This window comes from Manacus candei, unplaced genomic scaffold, assembly GCF_025592945.1.
Source record: "Manacus candei isolate 608988 ecotype Guabito, Panama unplaced genomic scaffold, ASM2559294v1 h1tg000014l, whole genome shotgun sequence".
Lineage (NCBI taxonomy): Eukaryota > Metazoa > Chordata > Aves > Passeriformes > Pipridae > Manacus > Manacus candei.
Genome location: NW_026138062.1, coordinates 60,334,607 through 60,355,597, shown reverse-complemented (window position 1 = coordinate 60,355,597; position 20,991 = coordinate 60,334,607). Strand labels below are relative to the sequence as shown.

General features: G+C 41.7%; 1 protein-coding gene across 7 annotated transcripts in view; it reads left to right on the top strand.

Annotated features, from left to right (window-relative positions):
* TBX19 (T-box transcription factor 19) overlaps positions 1-20,991 on the top strand; it is a 46,141-nt gene that overhangs the window by 19,963 nt on the left and 5,187 nt on the right. For 2 of the 7 annotated variants that reach the window (XM_051781017.1, XM_051781016.1), the window contains exons 3-9: positions 1,922-2,186; positions 4,193-4,327; positions 5,139-5,200; positions 6,294-6,355; positions 7,029-7,217; positions 8,233-8,365; positions 9,079-10,366. In XM_051781017.1, the coding sequence (XP_051636977.1) occupies positions 1,922-2,186; positions 4,193-4,327; positions 5,139-5,200; positions 6,294-6,355; positions 7,029-7,217; positions 8,233-8,365; positions 9,079-9,313 (1,081 nt within the window). In that variant the 3' untranslated portion in view covers positions 9,314-10,366. Of the gene's footprint in view, positions 1-1,921; positions 2,187-4,192; positions 4,328-5,138; positions 5,201-6,293; positions 6,356-7,028; positions 7,218-8,232; positions 8,366-9,078; positions 10,367-13,484; positions 13,711-15,877; positions 15,911-20,991 lie in introns of those variants that run through there. The other 5 variants (XM_051781020.1, XM_051781015.1, XM_051781019.1 and 2 more) reach the window with 5 other exon arrangements.

Here is a 20,991-nt window from a genome sequence, read left to right as displayed (position 1 = left end):
TGTTGCACTGACCCTACATCACCAATTATCAATATTAGACGAAAAATCTCAAATTTCTGAAATCCTGCCTTTTCCTGTGAGCAGAAGGTGCTGAATATATACAGCAAGAACTATATAAAAGTATCCAGAAAGGTAGGTGGTGAGTGGGATGTCATGGGAGAATGATTGTTAGCAATCTGTATTTGAGTGTCACAAGAGAGTATGGCTGCAGGGGCAAAGACTTTCAGTCTCCCTCGAAAGAGCCTGGAGTTTCAGCTCCTTTATGTATTTTGGATGTCTTGCACTGCAGCCTAACTAAGCCTAGAGAGCTACCTTAGCCCCATGGCCACAGACCTCAGGCTATTGCAGTGGTTTTTTTGGTGTAACCAGTCTCCCTACACCCATAGAGAAAAGGAGCTCAAAGATTCATTGGCCTGCCCATAAAAATGTGTCATGGAAAAATGCCAGTTGCCAGGAGAGGTCAGTGTAGAGGTGTCTGGGGCAGAAAGGCCTGTGACTCATGTGAGAAGAATGTTGGAGGTGATACATAACAGCAATTACATATGTTCCTTGACAAGCTAAGAATAGGATATCTTTGTTGGGAGACTCCTCTGTTCTTCTGACCACAAATTATTCCCAGTTCCTGAAACTGTAGGAGTTTACTAACTCTTTTGCTGCAGACTTTCAGGCACAGAGGTGTCAATTCAAAGCTGTGCAGCATCAGTCACAAGCACTGGGACAGGCAGAACACTGCTGGAAGTCAAGCTGTGAGCTCCTGCAAATCTGTATTACAAAAGAAAAAAGAATAGTTAAAAGGGGATTGAGGAAAGGTGGCATGGACCTTTAAACACAAAAGGAGTATTTTCCTCCAGCTAAGCACAGGTAGGATTTTAGTTTTAAATGCACAAGATTGTGGAAGGCTGGATAGATGTTTAGAGCTTAGAAAAGGACAACATTGCATGTAAGATGGAACTAAAAGCAAAAGAGCCTGATCAAGCAGATGAGGTCAAGGAATATGGAAGTACGGGACCAAATTACTGGAAGAACTGCCAAGTGCAAGGTACAACGGCAAGGATTTTAACCAGAACTTCTCAAACTGGATAATTATATGATTGTAATGGGACAGTATGTGAATAGTTGCACTTAGGGAGAAAAAAAGTTTCAGCTAACTACAAACTTTTTAATATATCCCTATATTAAGAATTTAGGATGTACTTTGAATGAAAGAATAATGAAATATGTGGAAAACAATGGAAAATTATATAAAAAGACATTTTATTAAATTTAAGTCATGCCATACCAACATGACACAACCCTGATAATGTAAAGAAAATTTTTTAGACAAGGAAAATGTAGCAGATTAGGGCATTTAGAATAGTGCTACCTGGAAATCACTACTCAAGTGGGAGATGTTGGGTAGAACAACACAAGACCCATGGGAACTGACAGAGGTAACTGACTGACTTTGCTCACAAAATTCTAGAATATGACCATCCCTTCAGAGGAAGAAAGAAAACTTTTTTGTATAGAGTAGTGTGGTCAATAAATCTAACTGGTGTCTGTTGAATACCTCATTAGTATTAAGTCCTGATTGCTGGAGAGTGCAGGATGATTTCAGAGGATATATCCAGAGTCAGTCAAAGTGGGACTTGGCCACTGGACAGAACATGGTAGAGTGTAACAAGGTCAGTTCGTAATTCTTGGCATGATCAAGACCTTAGTGCCCTACTTTAAGATAACATGAGTTTTTTCCCAAATGATTGAACTAAAATAAAATAAAATATTAACCTTTAAGAGTCTTCTTCAGCTGGATAGAAGGAGAGAGTGAGGAAGGATATTTTTTACACTCAACTATTGTGTTAGCATCTGGACACAAACATACTGAGGAGAGTCTTCAAAACCATTTTCCAGTGATGTCTCCCTTTTTTGTTTCCTTGGCCAGGCGGATGTTCCCCGTTTTGAAGATCAGCGTGTCAGGCTTGGACCCAAATGCCATGTATTCCTTCCTGCTGGACTTTGCTCCGACTGATGGCCACCGATGGAAGTACATCAATGGAGAATGGGTGCCAGCTGGGAAACCAGAGCCTCCAAACCACAGCTGTGTCTACATCCACCCAGACTCTCCCAACTTTGGGGCCCACTGGATGAAAGCTGCCATTTCCTTCAGCAAAGTCAAACTTACCAACAAGCTCAATGGGAGTGGGCAGGTATGGCCTGATGTTTCCACATACACCTCCTGGCTTCAATTGCAAGCACCTACCAATCAAGAAATATCAAGGGTGCATTTATGTAATTATAGAAGCCCTTACAGGCCTCTTCACCCACAGATGCCAATTATTCTCTGGAGGCCAAATGTAAACAGGGATAAACAGGCCTTAATTGGCACTTTCAGATTTTAATGGACTTCTTGATGTTAAGAGAGACAGAGTGCTGTGGTTTACTTAATCATCAGGGAGCTTTTCAGAGTTGGTCTTGTGTGCTGGGGATTTTTACATAGGACTTCAGAGAAAGAGGGGAAAAATGGCCACGGGTATTAGGTTTTTGTTGTGTTCCCCAATGCTGTTTGGTGTAAGTGGAATGTTGGCAGGAGTCAGATAGCAGAATAAAAGGCTGCTCCTAAATGAAATAATTGCTATGTCTGCTTCTGCATCATGATAATTATCAATATTCTATTGAATCAGCTTTGGCCTTTGGAAAGAAACCACATGTACCATAAAATAAGTGACTTTCTCTTTGAACCCCTTAAAAATGCAAACAGGGAAATTACTTTTATTTCATATTTTATTTTTGATGATGCATCTAAAGGCAAAATGTTGCACAAGACCTTTTGTTTGCTCATTTGTTTAGTACAAAACTCCTACAGTGGATGATACTTGTCAGCCCAGAATCAATTTTTTCCACGTAAATGTTATACATTTTCTATTTGTTATTTTCATTAGGTTTGTGAGGTACTTCCATAAGCCTAGTACCCTAATTAGGCAGGAAATTATCTCAGTTTTTACAGACTGGAGAACAGGAAGATGATCTGACTTTTCATAAGTCATAACATGGAACCAGCACACAAGAATGACTGTGCAGCATAGAACAGGATCTGAGCTTGCAAATGCTTTTCTTGCATCCAGGACCTCAGAAAAAATATGCATGGGAGGAAAAAAAAGCTACAGGAAACTTGGAGGGTCGAAGAGACCCTGGGAAAAAAGTACAGGGGAACATGGTATGTATATATGATGAAGTGGAGAGGAACATAGTAGAAAGCAGGGGAGGAAAAGCCATATGAGAAACAGAGCCCAGACAACAGTCACCAAATAACAAATGACTGAAGCTTCCCTTGTTTTCTTTTGAAATCTTGACAACAGTGTTAAGGTAAACCATGTCCCCATTCTGTGCTTCAGCTTCCCATTATATTATAGTATTAGAAAGTAGTAGCTTACTAGCGGTGCTTTATGCTAATAGCTGTGTTCTTTCTTATATGTATGTATGTATGTATGTATGTATGTATCTATGCATACATCACTTTGCAAAGTATAGATTTAACAAAAAAAATCTTTTTCTTGAAGTAGAGATAATAAAACAATTTAATTTAATAGCCCAGAATCAATGCTATTCATAGCTTTTAATGCCAGGTTAGAGAGATCTGCCAAGATTTGTTTAGATACAGTTCATCTTGCCCAGAGAGGTGACTACGTGACTCCCTCAGCTCCCTCCTGGCCCCACTTTCTGTGATGGTGATTCTCTGAGTCTTTCAGATAGTAGAAGTAGGACAGGGAGTGCCCCTATCTGTTTCAGCAGCCTCTACTGCAGTGGAAGCCCAATGGTTTGAGGGCCATAGCTGCTGCTACAAATATTCACTAATGCTGCTGTTTAAAAAGCTTTAAATACAAGTCCAGTGAAGTCTCATTCTGTTCAGCCCTATGGTTTTCATAAGGGAAGGGAAGTGGTCACAGCACCAAGCCTGTCTGAGTTCAAGAAGCATTTAGATGATACTCTCCAGCACATGGTGTGACTCTTGGGGATGGTCCTGTGCAGGGATCCCTATGGGTCCCTTCCAACTCTGCTTATTCTGTGATTCTGAGAAGACAGTACCTGTCCTTCTGTTTCAGTCATCACTGACCGGGAGGTTTAACAGTGACGTCTGGTCTGTTATCAAGCCAGAGCAAAAGAGCAGCTGTGAGATACCAGAGTGGTGTCTTTCTCTCTGTTTTGCTTTCTGCAGATAATGTTGAACTCCCTGCATAAATATGAGCCCCAGGTACACATAGTTCGCGTGGGAGGCCCCCACCGGATGGTGATGAACTGCTCCTTCCCTGAGACGCAGTTCATAGCTGTGACTGCCTACCAAAATGAAGAGGTGGGTGGATGCCACACTGTGCTCTTGGTCACCATTGATGAGATATATTAAAAGGTTATTATCTACAAGACCAGCCTGCTTTTTTCTTGTTTCCCCATCAGTCCCATGCAGTGTAATGTTCCATCCAGTCTAATACTCTGTCGTCTCTCTGCAGTAGAACATTGACTAATCTGGAGTCTGGCTGCAGTACTAAGCCAGGCTTAGCTTAATATCCTGCCACAGCTGTTCCAGACTGGTCCATCTGTCCTGGCATCCCAATCCTTTACTGGAAAAAAACAAAGAGCCCTACAACCCTACAGTCAAGTCCAATATCTTTCTCCAGCAATAACTGATAGTTATAATGATAACCCTCTCTCTCCCTGCTCCTTATAGTACATAAAATTGTGTAACAGCACAATATTCCATGGAAAAATTTCTTCCCAGTCCTGAAAATGTAATTGATATATGCTTTGGACTGTGAGAATTGCTAACTCCCGTGTCACATCTGTTAGCTAGTATTGCTGCAGATTTTATTCATACTTGATGGGAACTTAGTGTTTAAACTCTTGAAATGGTCCACCATCCCACAGGATTTGCCAGACTAACTCATGCCAGGCTGCCCCAACTGGTGTTCTGCCTGTGGCACTGATAAGTACACAGCACTCGGCAACGAGCAAAACTGTCTCCTAACTAGCCCAGGAAAACATAAAGTGTGGAGATATATTTTAGGCTAACCCAGAAAGTTTCACTTAGGATTATTCTGGAAGATGTTTTATAAAGTTTCTATTCCAAATTGCCTTCACTAACATGCTTTGTTTTCTGTAAACTCAAGATAACAGCTCTCAAAATCAAGTATAATCCCTTTGCCAAAGCATTCCTGGATGCAAAGGAAAGGTGAGTTAATCTTTTTTTGCTCTGTAGCTCTTTTGTTTTTTTATCAGTAGCATTTTGCTGCTGATATGGTTAAAACCGTTGCATCACAATATGAAAGAAAAATGGCATAATTGAATCTTGTTTCTGCTGTTTTAAATCCAGAGTTTCTCCACTGATATTAGTGGGGAGAATCTCTGTATAATTATTACGATAGTGTCTGAAATGGGTGAATATCCTGTTGGGGATTCTAGGACTTAGCACTGTCTGCAGGGGAAGTCTGAGATGAGATGGTGTGAACTTCCCCAGTAATGTTATACTCGGCATATGGTCACCAAATTGTACTTGCACTCCAGTGAATCCTGTAATTTGATAGGTCAGGGAGAATAAAAGTTAACTGCAGATGTCAAAAAGCATAAGTGAAATGAAATTGCACTGTAAGTACACTACTGTTATTAAAACTGTGCGATAATGTATGGTGTGTTCATTAAAAGTAACCCGTATGTGCGAAGATGTACGTATGTAAGATGTCAGAGATGCTTCCATTGGAAACAAATTGTGGTTTATCTTTTGAAATTTTGCTTGCATCATCTGTTTTACTGCAGAGAGGCATCCAAATGATGCATTCCAGCCCATAATTGCTAACAGATTTTGTTTAGACCTTCTGTGTCTTTTGACACGTGAAGTGCCCCACGTGCCTGAAGGAGAATCTGTATTTCCCTTCATTCCTCTCATCACTTAAGAAGCTGTTGTGTCTCAGCATCAGGGTTTGCAGTTGCAGAAGTGGGAATGCTGCCTTCAGCTTGCCTGGCTGAGCAGGAGGCAAAGCCCTGCCTTGGTCTGGGGAGGAGGCCTGCAAGGAGGAATGGTGCCCACAGGTAGATTTAGAACTCCAGGTTCAGCCCCCAGATATGGCACAAACTTACAAACATTTTTGTGTATGTTGTTTCCTTTATGGCAGAATGTGGAAAGGTCTACTGCTGCCTAGCAAGTAGTTAAGGAAGATGGATTTCTGCCTCTTTTTAACTCACTTCTCCAATTTTTAGTGAACAGTTCTGTTTATAACTTTCATGATTTTTCAATGAGAAGTTTTACCACTAAATATTTTCCTTTTCAGAAATCATTCTAAGGATGCTCCAGAGACAGTCTCTGAAGGTCAACATATGACATATTCTCACAGTAAGGTTTTTATTCATGTCAGCTGGAAGTTTTGTGTGGTATGATGGGTGCTGGCAACCTGCGACTTACTTAACTGGCTCATAACTGGCTCAGTCATTTACTGAGTGCAGAATTTTGTTCATAGAAAGAGACCCTTTAAAAAAAAAAAGAAGATTGAAGAAACCTCACAGTAGAAAACAATGTGAAAGGGTCTGCAGAGGGATCATTTTCCTTGTGATCCAGTTTTTCAGTATTAAAAGGAATCTAGAATCAAGATGATATACGACATTTTTACTTTCTTACCCCCTTTTTTTATTTTGTATTTGTAACTGTCAATATTTTTGCCACCTATAAAATTATCTTTCATTGGTAAACAGGTAAAAATGGGGGGAGCAGAGTTTTTGTTTGTTTTAATGATAGTTTTTCTTTCATTTGTTCTTTGGTGTTCGTGATATATTCTGGTAGTTGCTTTCAGGTCTTGTTTTTAGGGTTGGTGGTTTGGGGCTTTTGGGGCATTTTGTTTTTTGGGGGGCATTTTGATTTTTTTTGTCAGTTGTCCTGAAAACCAGTGTCTTGGACTCACCTGGTATTTCTGAGGCACGGGTAGTTCTGCAAGAAGGCTGGTTGCTTTCTTAATTGTATTGCAGCATTTTTGTGCAATAATAATAGTTTTCTTCTCTCTTTCCCCTCAAAGTGGGTGGCTGGTTGATTTCCAACCCTGATGCAATGTGTGCACCGGGAAGCTCTAATTATCAGTACAGTGGGCCTCTGCCTCTGCCAGCTCCACACACTCCCCACAGCTGTGAGAGGTATTCAGCACTGCGGGGCCATCGGGCTGCTCCATACCCACCTCCCTACATGCAGAGAAGTCATTCACCTACAGGTACTGCTGTAAAACGTTGCTTTGTTTCCTCTGCCTGCCTGACCCTTGCTTTAGGTTAGCACAAGCATTGAGACAAACATAAGCTGAGGCTAGGAAAGAGCACGATGAGTGTCTGTAACAATCTGGACTGAACCCGTCATGCACTGAGTATGTTTAAGGCAGCAAAACAAGAGGTACAAAGAGCTGGGTGCACTGTAACTGTTAATTATAAATGAGAGTGTATGACCTCGCTTTAAGTGTAGCTCCCAATTATACAAAAAGAGCACTGCATGTCTTCTTTCAGTGTCATGCCGTGATGCAGTTGAGCTCTCAAGTCGAAGCAGCTTTCAAGAACATGGTAGGAGCTGATGTGAGATGAAAGCATTTGGTTATTGGCAGAACATCTTTTGAGTCCCTTTCACTTTCTAGATCTGGGCCCTGAGTTTCAGAAATTGGTTCTACTTCGATCAGAAAAAGTTGATCAGAAAGAAGAGTAAGGATAAAGTAATCTGCTTGCTAATTATAATTTATCAAGAATTCCTGTTTAATGGAAATATTTATCATAGAATCATGGAATTGTTTGACTTGAAAGGGACCTTAAAGATCGTCTTGTTTCAACCCATCTCCCATGGGCTGGGGCACTTTCCAGTAGACCAGGTTGTTCCAAGCCCCATGCAACCTGGCCTACATCAAGAGATGGGGCAATATTTATAAAACTTGATTAAGTATTTAATCTCGAATTATAAGGAAATCTGTATCAAAACATTGCCGGGTATATGTCAATTATTAATGAAAAACTATTATCCAGGCTTGCAAAAATGCATATCATATGTCTGTCATGCTGCACCTTCTCAGAAATCAAACCTGGAATTACAATGGCACCTTGCTACTCTCCAAATGAACATGGGAATTTTGTCTTTCTACCTATGGTTGAGAACCTCATGATCAGATTGCTGCCTCAGGCCTGCCCATATTCTGTTACCTTAAGACAATGTTTCTGAGGATTTGTTTGTTGCTTTTTTTTTTTCCTCCCCAGTTAATTTGTTGGAGACTTCCAGCAATAATCTTCAGGTATTCTCAGGACATGACAGCTGGACTTTGCCATCCTCCCCACATGCTAATTTGCTCTCAGTGCCACACACAAAGGGAGGTGCCAGCCCTGGACCCAGGTAAGGTTACAGGAAAATTGCTGGTATGAGGAGCACTGAGGCTTTTATGACTGCCCTAGTGATTCACACTTTGTCCCAAGCTTTAATTGGTGTCCGGGATTTTAAACGTGTCCTAAGTACCAAAATCAAGATTCCTGGACAGATCTTTCTGACAAGCTAGTTATCTCCTGCTCTGAAATCAATGGGAGCTTAATTTTTCCCCAGCATTGCTGAAAACCAGGATCTTGGAACAGCCACAGAGAACCCTGGTATCTACAGTCTGTGATCATTGTAAAGCTAAATTACTTTTCTCCATTTATTCCTCACTGTTCTCCTGCATGCAATGAGGAACCTGTCTAGGAGTGGATGGAATTTAGACCTCGAGAGTCAATTAATTATCAGATATTGTCCCTTCTTTTCCCCAAATGAACGCACACATGTCTTCTCTAACTTAGGTGCCAGGAAAATCAGCTGCAATTCTCAAAACTTTATAAGCATTCACAACAAAGATCTTGAAGTTTTGAAACCTCATATCTATTTGTGTATTTCTCTCCATGCCTTTGTCCAAGGTCATCAGGTGTGATGGTGATTTTTCACTTAAGATCTGCAGGGCTGATCTAGTTTAGTAGCTCAATTTGAATAGCTGATAATGCAATTGACTTTATTGTGGCAAGTCTTATGGAGGGGAAAATGCTTTGAAATAAGTCATTCAATTTGTACTGCTTTTTTTCCAGCCACTACCCTTGCCTGTGGACAGTGAGCAACAGTGCTGTAAATGTTGCCAACCCAGCAAGCGAGGTAAACAGCAGCCCTTCAAGCATGTTTCTAAGGGGTAATGTCCCCTTACCAGCTTCATCATCAGTCCAAATCCCTCTGCAGGGAATGGTGTCTGGCAGCATGGAAACGCAAGGGGAAAGCAGTCTAGCCAGACTAGCCGACTCGGCATGGACATCCTTACACTCCTTTTAATGGACAGGCAGGTCAGGAGGGAAGCTCAGCCAAACAAGACTGACACAAATGGCAAACGATCCCCTAGAATTGCAGCACAGAGCAGAAGGTATGCAGAAAAATGACTTCATCAAACCTCACTTTCCATAATGTATCTCTTGTGTGCCAGTGAAGCCAAAATGCAAAGGCAGGAAATGTTATGAGAACCTGCTTATTACTGTAACCTTTATGCATCATTCAGGATGATGTCCAGAAAGAATCTTTTTAGTCAGTTTTGCTTCTATGCCACATTAAAAATGGTCAGAGACATGGGACTGAGTGAAGCAGACATGGCAGCTGGATATTTGCATGTCATTTTAGAAGCCTTTTCTGTAACTAATAGTCAAGTCCAGTGGAAATTGTGATCAAGTTCACAACTGGTTATTTGAGGGGACATTGCTGCTTTAAAGGCTTTCTGAATCTCTTATATGAAGGTTTTCACAATACCTGAGATTAAACCCTTCAAGGGATGAAATTAGTCTAACATCCTTGTGCCACCTGCATACATTGTGCTCTGTCCCCTTCCCTTCTCGAGCTCTTGTTTGCTGTTTGTGTTCCGTAGGGATAGTGCACACACTCAAGCTGAGAAAATGGCTGCATTGTAGCAGCAGGGCTAAGGGCAGCTAGTTTAGCATTTAGAATCTGGTGTCACAGTCCTTGAAATATAAAGTTCCAGTGTTTCCAATATGTGCTATTTTTGAAAGGGTGGAGGGGAAAAGAATTATAGAAAAAAATATTCTGCTTGCATTTCCACTTTGCTTCAGGTGTGGAGTACAAATAAAATATGAATAAACGGTGTATTATCTTCTCAGTGCCTCTCCAAGTTTTAAACACACATACAGTCTTTTTCACCTAACAAACTCTGAGCTATTAAAAGCAGCTCTACTTGAAGCAAGTTGATGAAACAGGAATTTTCTATTCCTTGTCCAGTACCTGGCTGTATGCTCTTGGGCATGGTATTTCATGTCTTTGCACCTGTTTCCCCTCTCACCTTTTGTCTGCTTCAGCTTCCTTTTTCAGGCTTTTCCTATCCCATATGAGTGTACAACACATAGCATCGTGAAGGCCTAATCCTGTCTGGGATTTCTAACCACTACTGTGATGCGCATAACAGTAATCATCCCCCAATCTTCCTTATCCTTTCATGTATCTCCTCAGGCAAGCCCTATCAGCTTCTCAGAGAAGAATGCTGCTGTTTGATCTCTTGAAAAGAAAAAATTGCAGGCTAACTCATGTAGATATTTCTTTGTATAATGAAATGCCCAGCAGCAATTCAGTTCTGTTTACAGCCATGAGCACTGATAGGGGACAATCCTCAGCACGGGCATAGAAGAGGATTCTCCAAAGCTCCTGTGAGCTGCTGTTTCTGCTCTGCTAGATACAGCAATATACCCTTTGTGAACACTCATTTATTGCATACAAGCTCTGGGAGCAGCATTTTATTTTGGGTAGACATTAGATGCAGCAGCAAAATGAGCCTTTTCATTCAGGTCATCAAATGTGCATCTATCTGGTGAACTCAGCAAGCTCCTGTTTCGTATTCTATTACCTGGCCTTGAACCACATTTTCATGACTTCCCCATCTGGCTTTTCAGATTCACTGCATTATACACGTGGTAAAACTGTTAGTTTTGCTGACTTGTGCTGCTATCCCCTAAAATCAAAGTAATGAAGTTACTTTGGACGTGCATTTTTATTCATACAGACATTGGTCAAACAGGAGCTAACAGAGTGCAAAAAGCTCTCTGTCCTGCTATCAGTCTAATCCTTTTTAGTTATGACTGTAAATCTGCCTTCCCATATTCTGACAAATGCTTGGCTATGAGTTTCTCAAAGTTATATTTCTCTACCTTGCAGCCAGAAATGTAAGCAAGTGTTTCTCTCAAATATACCTCTTTTTTACAAATGAGGTTTATTAACTAACTTATACTACCCTCTTCTGGCTGTTTAGCTCCCCACAGACACACCACACACAGAGTCTGTATAAGATGGCTATAGATGCTAAAAAACAGCAAGTAGTGACTTCTCTGTGTTCCAGGACTTGCAATGTTTCCTTCATGGTTAACAAGTTGGATAATTTCTTAGTTATCCCATATACTGCATTACAGTAGTACAAAGGTGATTATAAGGTGTTACACAAACTGCATTTTCATTTCAGAAATAAACAATCCAGGAGAAAATCTAATTAGCTTTCCTGGTAGTCCCATGGGATTGAAAGGACAAAAAAGTATCAAAGTGAACAGGGAAAGTAATTTTTCTTCCTTACTTCTGTAAGAGAAACCATGATCGACATTGCAGGAGGCAAGAACTTCTGAGATTTCAGAAACAGTCTAAGTTTTTATCATTGCAGACAATCTGATTTAGCCCAAGCCTGAGAAATTACACGGGGGGATAAAAACACCCCTGGCTGGCTCACTACTCTTGGCCCTGTCTCAGTACAAACTGGCATCTGTAGCCCAAAGCCCCTGGGCCTGAGGACAGCAGGGAGTATGCTGATCTTGGGGTTAGTGTTGGGGAGTCCTGAGAGGAGCAGGGAGTTGGACTCCATCCTTATGTGTACCTTCCAACTTGAGATCTTCTGTGATTCTATTCTACGATTTTGCCACCTAGATAAAGAATTGGAGATTTGGTATTTGGCTTGGACAGATTACTTCTAAGCAGTGGAAGCACTGGAGATAGCTTTTGCTATTTGTTCACAAGAAAAAACTGCAGTTTTAACTGTGCAGATCTCCTTTCCCAGCACAGTGGACTTCCCTAAAGCACAGTGACAGGCTGGGCTGCCGACTGCACTGTTCTTCTGTGGGAGGCAGATTCTCTTAAACTGTGTATAAAACTCTGTATAAGCCATTATTGTGGATTTGGTTTTGCACCTATAGTGCACTTGTTTCCCAGCAGATTTCTACCTGCCATTGAAAAGCACACCATAATAATTTCTGAATGAATATTTCAGTGGTTGTTGTAAGCAGTAACTGAAATGGCAGCAAGAGAAGAGAGCAAACAGCCTCCCTCCCCAGTTTTTATATATTTTGACAAAGTCACTTCTTCACTTTGTGGAAAAGAAATGCACTGAGAGACTAGAAAAGTTCTTTTGAGGTCTCCAGAGTAGATATACTACCTGATATTAATGACATAGTTCATATTTCTTAACTTAACTAGATTACAGGGTCTACACTGTAGGTTTTTGTCCTGACAGAAGCAACGCTGGATTTGTGGGTTGTAACCCTCAGGCCTCTCACCTGGACAACCAAAGGGCAAGGGCTTGAGGACACAGCTCCATACAAATCTCCATGTGATTAGAGGGAGCAGCCATTTGTTTTCAGTTTCTGCAGGGCTTTAGCACTGTACTCAGCTACCAAACATGAGGTTGCAGAGTGGTTTGTGTGACACCCCATTTAACTATATTCGAAAAGAAGTGGGGGGAAGTGGTTAATAAAAGCAGAAGATCTAGAGGGTAAGAAAACCCCCAACCAAGCAAGCAACCAACCAAAGAAACAAAAAAACCCAAATCCCCAAATTTAAGACAGTTTGTTTGCCTCTGATGCCACACTTTCTACTCCTGTAGCAGGTCCTCAGTGGCCCTGCTCCCAGCAGCAGTGCTGAGCAAGGGGGGAGGGAGAGACATTGCACTCGGTGGCTGCTGCCCTTTAATCCCTTCTGTGGGCTTCAGCTGCTCTTGAATCAGGGCTTCTCCTCAGCTTTCCAACCCTTTCCTGGTAGTGCCAGGCTGCATCTCCCTCCAGGCTGAGGCAGGTGCCTTCTGTGTCAGCCTTTTCCCTTGGCATTTATTTTCCTAGCACTTGGGCAGAGGTCTCCCAGGGAGGCAAGAAAGCACCTCTGGCTACACCCAAGGACCTGTGCAGAAGTTTTTTCCTCGAAGAGCAGCCCACAGCTCTCCAGACAGCTCTGGTTTTAAGACAACAAGAGAGGCTGATGCCTGCCCATCTCTGTGCAGTGTGGTGGGCGCACTCAGCAGCCTGGATTTTGTCATCCCAAAAAGTCACCTCCCCTGTGCTTTACTGGGTCTCTTTCCAAGATGGGCTGTTCCAGCTCACACACCTCACCTGCGGCCAACAGAGGGGCTTAACAAACGGTTTCAGGTGTTCTCATCTGCAACTACGGAGTTTTATGGGAATGTCCCTATCCTCCCTTGCAGGCAGAAAACCAGAGAGCAAACACCAGCATCCTGAATTGCCCAGCACCATCCCAGGTGTTCCTTGGTAACCCAGCCCTGGGTGCCTATCAACAAAGACAGCTGTGGCTCTGTTGCCAGCAGAGAACAAGCAGCAGGTAATTTCCTCAGATGAGATCTTCCCCCTTCACAGCCTTGTCCTGCCCTGTTGCCCACCCTGAGAAGGCTATAACCTGCCCTCCCCAGGAAATCCTGTCTCTGTGCTTTGCCCTGGATGCCATATGGATAGCCACCACCTCTACAGGTCTTTCTGCTTCATCTCTCAGAGCAGACATAGCAGAGGTGCTTTTGAGTTCTCAGATCATCAAGAGCTCTCAGGATTACAAATTGTCAGGTACTTTTGGGATTGTTCAGTGAGGATGTTCCACCTGCTGTGGAAAATTGTCTGGTTTTTCCTAGCATGTACTGATACAAAAAACTGCTGGCATTTTGAGAAGGCTGGGTGTTTGACAAGGCACAGGATAAAAGCCCTGCTGTGTGGTACAGTTCAGCCAAGTTTGTAGTGAATAGAACAAATCTAAATGCCACAGCCTGGTTCCCAAAACACTTCCTAGGCAAGGGCATATCTGTAAAGGCCACTTTTGCCAACAAAACTCTGCAGTGCCTTCTGTACTCATCTGGGGCATTGGCTCAGAACCAACTGAGGCAGAAGGGTGCTTCATAGTGAAACTCTAGCATGACTGCTGGGGGGATCTTATGTTCTCTCTGTGACTCACTCTGAACTGTTTTGCTTGCCTCGGTGTTATACTCACACAACAAATCCAAATCAACAAGACAAAAAGCTTTTGGAAAAATCCTGCCTTTCTTCTGTTTATATATGCCATTGCATGACAGTTATGACTTTGCTCTTTGGATGCTGTATCTCTAAATGTCTTATGCTCTCTTCTATTCCTGAGTTGTTCCAGAGGGAAATATGAAATATAGAAGGTGTAGACTGTGCCTATTGTCCAGAGGAGTAAGGCATTATCAGAGCAGAAGTGTGGCAGTTTAAACAAGAGGTGGGTGTGATTGTGAAGCCCTGCTCCATATGAGAGAACTGGCAGACTGAAGGGCTGAGCTGACTCTGGTGGGGATCAGGGGACCAAATTTTTCTGGGGCAGGTTTTCAGCTACTGTGAAATTCCTTTGTGCCACCAGCTGAGCATTTTCCTTTGGAACTCCAAGGTCTCCAGACCAATCAATTTAAGCCCTAGGACAAGCTATGTATGTGTGTCCACACATGTGCCTGTTGATAATCTGTATTTGTAAACCTTCCCATAAAAAGTAGCTGCCAGACAGAAAACTGGATATGTTCTCTATCTGATGTGTTTGAATGTCCTCAGGTCCTTGCTGTCTCCTGCTATAGAAGTTCCTCTCTGCACAAGTGGAAAAAAAATCAATTTCTGTAACATATGTTGGTCAATTGAACCAGTTTTGCCCTGAAAAGTCAAATATCCAAAGGGGACGCATTGCTTTTGATCTACTCTGTCAGCTTGCAATAAAATGTTTTGTCTAGATTTATTCAAATCTCTGGCTTGAGTCACCTTGAGCGGTGTTTTGTTTGGGGTTTTGTTTGTTTATTTTGTGGTTGGTTGTCTGTTTGTTTTGTGGGTTTTTTTGACATTGCTTCTAGTAAAAAAAAAATTAATTTCTGCAGCCTTTAAATGTGTTTGATAGTTTCTCTGTTAGAAGGGTTGGTATAAAGAGACTATCAACCTAGGAACGTAGAATGGGCAGGGAGCTCCAGGAGTATGCTTTATTCCCCTGCTATTGGAAAGAAAATACAATTAATTTTATAAACTAATCAAGATTTCTTGGAAAATTAATTGCGGCTTAGGACCCAGTAGCCTATAGAGAGAACTGGCATTTAGAAAGCTTATTTCCAGCCTAAGTGTGCTTATAGTTAGTTTATAAATGCTAATTCTTGGGCTGTGTTGTCTTTTAGCTGAAATAAATTTCTTCTTTCATTTTTTTGGTGCAGTTTTAGGAAGTTTTTGTGTTGTTGTGGGTTTGCTTGTTTTGGGTTTCTTTTGGAACTGCTGTGCTTGGCAGCACTTCATAAATTGCCCTCTTGTCTTATTTGACTTTTCTTCTGCTGAAGGAGATGATGCTTGGTTTTCCCTCAGCTGCATGTTTCTACTGCTTCCTTTGTCCAGCTTTGTCATGCAGCAGCAGAGCAAGCTTGTGGTCTGCCCTGCTCAGTGCAAGGGGGACCTGGCACTGCTGCTCTTCTGATGGGCAGCTGCTGTTAGATCAGATTATTTTGTAACTGCAATCTCAGCCTGAATTTTGCTGGCCAACAAAGCAAAGGTTTAGTTTTATTTCATGCCCCCACTACCTCTGATGTATTTTGATTTTCTGTTGCTGTGTTCATCCTAGAACCCTTTTCTGTGCTGACTCAGTTGAAATTTATCCACCCTGAACTTAGTGAGCAGAGCTGTCTGCAGTATTTCAGAAGCAGTCTTACTGGTGTCTTGTATAATGCCACAAAAACTACCCTCTTTCTCCTGGAAATACTTCAGCAAATTCACCCTATGATCATATTTGCCTCTCTCACAGAAGGTAAGCTTCCATTTTGGGCAGCACTGATGCATGAGGAATGACCTTATTTCCCCTAGGGGGATCCTATGATTCAGGACTCCTTGCAGCTTTTACAGCATTATCTGAACCAGCCTGCTTACTGCTGTGGGATTTGTTTTGCTAAATTATTGGTGGTGCTTCCAAAAAAGCTGGAGCAGAAGAGAACCTTGAATAAGGCAGCAGACGTGTTGTTAGCTACACAGGGTAAAATCGTGGGAGTACTTGCACTGATTTATTAGGTGTGCAATAAGAGTCAATAGAGAACTTCTCCTTTCACACAATGTCTGGCTGAAGAAATCAGGACCTTACATAAAATCTGGTGTCTAACTGTCGAATGTGTGATGCATCCCTAAATTCAGTATGGAAGTAGGAAAACAGAGGCGAAAGAAAAGGAGTGGGAAGTAGGAAACACAACCTCCACAGGGTGCTTTATACCTGATGTAATTTCAGCCAGGCCTGTGTTTCCTCCGGTGAAAGAAAAGGCTTAACCATTGCATCCCATGTTGTTAGGAACCAGGTGATGCGTGAAATAAATTTGACCTGAAGAAAGGGGGTGCATAAATAACTAATTAAAAGCTATCATCTTGCATCCGGCAGCTGCCTGACTGGATGTTAAAAATATCCCTACCAGTCTTCAAAAGTATGTTTTCATGGTGGTGATATAACTGGTACTTTGGCCTTTGTGCAGGATGTTAAAAGCCAAGGGCTGATGTCTGAGATAACGTCTGAACGTGTAATGGCTGCTTCCTCTCACTGCACAGGCTCTGCACCCCTGGCTTCTGACTCATGCTGAGATCCTGGATTTTCAACAGAAAGTCAGCTCATTTCTACACTTCTGCAGAATTCTATCCTGACTTTGCTCCATCTAGAGCAGGGAACTTTTTGTGTTTGTGACTGTCTGTTAGTGCCAACAGTCCAGATTTGCCTCTTAGAAAGAGGAAAGAAAACAGAAATAAGTTGTGGATGAGGGGAGAGGACCAAGTCAAAGCTGAGCCACAGACACTTTAATGTTTGGGGCATTTTTCACTTCCTTTCTGCCTGGCAGTGAGGTGCTGGTATAATTTTTTTCTTCCTAATATTTGGGGCATTTTTTCCTCTCTTTCTGCCTGGCAGTGAGATGCTGGTGTAATTTTTTTTCTTTCCAATCCAGTAGATGGTGTTAGATGGCTATTTAATGACTCGCATGGGATGGAAAGAACATCTTGTTGGTGACAGAGCTAGAAGGATGCAAGAAAAAAACAGTTTTGCAGGGATGTTCAGTGAATCTGAAAGCTGTGATAGGCTCCTGTTCTAAGCATCTGTGTGTATACTTTCAGCTTACTACTACTAGGGAGTGGGGAGCTTCATGGTTGTAGTACTTGATTTAAATCAAGACTTCTGTGACATTTATCATACTTTTTCATCTAAGGGTTTAAGCATGCCTGAGTGCAATGGAGCAGAAAAAAATATAACTACTGGCCCTCATTGAGCATTTTGGGGGTGGGAGTTGTATAAATTATTTTCTGTATTTATTCTTAATTGCATTTTTTCCTTGCATACACCTGAAGAGTGAAGTGGTACAAACTCTGTGCAGTGCACTCCTGTGACAGAAGTGTTTCCTAAATCACACTCTCCATACAAAAGAAATAAGTCAGGTGGAATGAATAAAATGTGAGCTGAGTAGGTTGTACACTGTCCAGCCAGGCTAAAATACGACATTCGTTTCTGACTGCTTTCTGTTAGCTGGTGTGATGAATGCATTGGGTCTTGGTCAAGCTTCTACAGAACAAGTGTCTGTCTATACTGCTGACCTAGATCTGTTATAGATGATGATATTACATGTGGAAACTGATAAGTGTGAAACTATGAGTGCCTCTGGTAGAAAAAAAATCAGCTTGAACAGATATATACACAAATGGGCTGTAACTTGCCATTTAAGAAAGATCTTGGGTTATTGTGGATATTTCATAGACTGGTTAGCACACAGCAGGTGAAGTTAATAATTACAGAGAAAGATAGATAATCAAACATCTGTTCTGCTGCTATATAACTCAATGGTGTAACCTACCCCTTGAGTACTGCAGCCAGTTGTAATAACTCTCTCTTAAAAAACTTACAAAAGAGTTAGAAAAAATATGGGAATAGGCAGCAGGAATAGTCAAAGGCATGGTCTCACTGCCGTGTGAAGAGGGCATAACTGGTTTGACCCTTTGCCCTGGGAGAGAAGGGACTGGGGTAGAATATGAGTGAATAATATAAATGAGATGTTAAAGGTGAACAGTGAAAGACTACTGCTATTTATTGAGATGTAATTGGAGGCAATGCCCAGAAGTTTTTATTTTGTTGTTTGTTTGAGGTTTTTTGAAGACTGCTAGTTCCCACAGTGAAATCATGGAGCTCGTAGTCACTTGATTTTTCTTTTTTCTTTGTGGAATTTGGAGAAATAAATACATCCAAAATTGGTTAGGAAAGTTCAGAAAACCCATGTCTGCTTTGAAACATGACCATATGAATGCAGGTTCTGGCAATATAAGGTGAGAAGGGTCAGCCTACACTTCTCCTTTCTAACCTCTTGCTAAGCTTAGTCTTTGCTGACAGTTTCTGGTAGGTCACATATAGTTTTGTTCAGTTACTCTAAGTGGCTACTGGAAATGGGATTACAGACTTGTGAGGCTCTTCCCTTCCTGTGAGATAATGATGCATATTTAAGTGATAGTTTTAAGAGCTGGGGTTCTATAGCTGTGCTATGGTAGGCCTACAGGTAGGCTACTGCACCCTGTTATTCAGAGAGCTGCTTATAGAACTTAGTCTAAATCTGCTTCTGTCTTTTAAAGCAGCCTTTATCCTGGACCCCGGGGCTGGGTCAGGTGTGCTGGTAAGATTCACCTTAACATCAGCCAGTTAAGAGACTGACATAGAAAATCGTCTGCACAACAGGCTTGACATGCCAGTCAAGGGCATAATTTATACAGTCCCAGGAAATTTGTTTTTATAAAGTGACAGCTTTTAATGATGGGATAATGTATTCTACTTGGTAGACTTGTTCTCGAGCAGTCACTAAAGATAGCAAGTACTAGGGTATACGAATGTCCTGGGTGGAGGCACAGAAAATGAAAGAAAGGTAGAGTATCATGACTTGTCTGCTAATAGACTGCAGGACTGCTTCTTTTTGTGAAGATTTTTTGTGGGCTTTTTGGGGTGGTGGTGGTTTTGTTTTGTTTGATTTTTTCGTTTGCGTTTTTTTTTTTTGTTTGTTTGTTTGTTTATTCCTCTGGCAGGACAGGGGGCTGGCTTCTGTCCTGTAGTACATAAATCTACACCGAGTAATTAGAATAATTTATACCATGGTATTTAATCTTAGAGCAGCCCAAAGCAATTTACAGGCTACTAACTGCAAAGGGAGCCTTATCAATATGTGATCTGGGAAGCTGAGTCATCCCTAGGTGTGACCACCCCTTTCCTAGCTGCAAATTATGTGTCTATTCTGCCCTGTAGAGGGGACCTGCTCACCCTGCCCCAAATCAAAAGGTTCCCACCCTCCAGGAAGCCCTATTTCCTATATTTTGGCATTCCTGGCCAGCTTGTAGAATCCTTAAGAGGAGAAAGGGCTGTGGTCTTGCCTCATGCCCTGAGTTTTCACAGAGGATTTGCTTTCCTCCATGTCTTCCCTTTTGTTGGATCTCTCAAGAAACACTAAATGAAAAAAGCATGTAAAGAAAGGCTTCTAGTTAGTGCACCTCAAAGCCCTTGCTGGTTTGGAGGAGAATGTTGTGGTTAGCACTACTGCCTTGATGTCTCATACATGTGCAATTCTGCATTGCAGATCTGATGTAGGTGAGTTGGCTGAGTATGCAATATCCTGTGCTTGGGCATTAAAGCTGTCTTCTCAGGCTTGCTTAGCTCTCAGTTACTTTTAAAATAAATCTTAAAAAAAAAAATTAATAAAATCTCATCACTGCTTTCATCCTTTCTGGTTCACGTCCATAGATGCAATGGAAATGGACTCATCCTCATTTTTGCAAACAATAATTCTCTTAAGTTAGTGGGGTTTTGCTGTTTTTTTTTTCACTCAGTGTCAATTTAGCTCATCAGTTTCTAAGGCAGCTGTACGTGTCCCCATACTACATGGACTGAAGGGGAGCAGAGGCTCTCAAAATGGTCCTTGGCAGCCAAGAGGATGCAAGTTTATAAATAATGGTTGCTGTGGCAACACATCAGTACTGTCCCTGGGCTGAATTTTCACTCGTAGGTGTTAACATCTGAAATTATTAAACTGGACTGGGAGCTGTGTTGACGACAGAGAACTGCAAAATGGGATTAACCACTTGAGGTATATTAAGTGAAAATATTTAGTCCTTGCCCAGATGACTCTGAAGACTGGATGAAGCGATAATGCAGCATTTACGGGGGTTTGGCTCTTCAGAGCCAGACAAAGTGTGGGTATGCAAGTGCAATAATGGATGAAGTCCACAGGTTTTTCTTTGTCTTCTTGTTGCCAGTCTTTGCAAAAAGTCCAATGGCTGATATTGGCACACTTCAGGTGTGTTCAGAATCCTCCTGTCCTTGCCAATGACCACTAACCAGACACTGTTGGGAATCTACACTGCCAGTGTCCATATTGAGGCCTAGTTTTCAAAATCTTTGGGATGGTTTTAGCACAAGTTCAATGTTAATGAACAAACAAATGGAAGCACTGCTCAGGAATCTAAGCATCTTCATTTCTTTTCCCAGTTATGCTTCTTAAAAACAACTTGCTCTACATTTAGAGGCCATCTAGAAATAACATTTTTAATCTTTCGTGTATTAATATTCTCTCTGGAGTGGAAGAACAGCATGCATTATTCAAATGGCCTGTATGCTGTATGTTTGTTTGTTTTTTGGTGTTCATTATCAAGTAAAACTGAGTCAGATTAACTTAATTACATTTACACTAT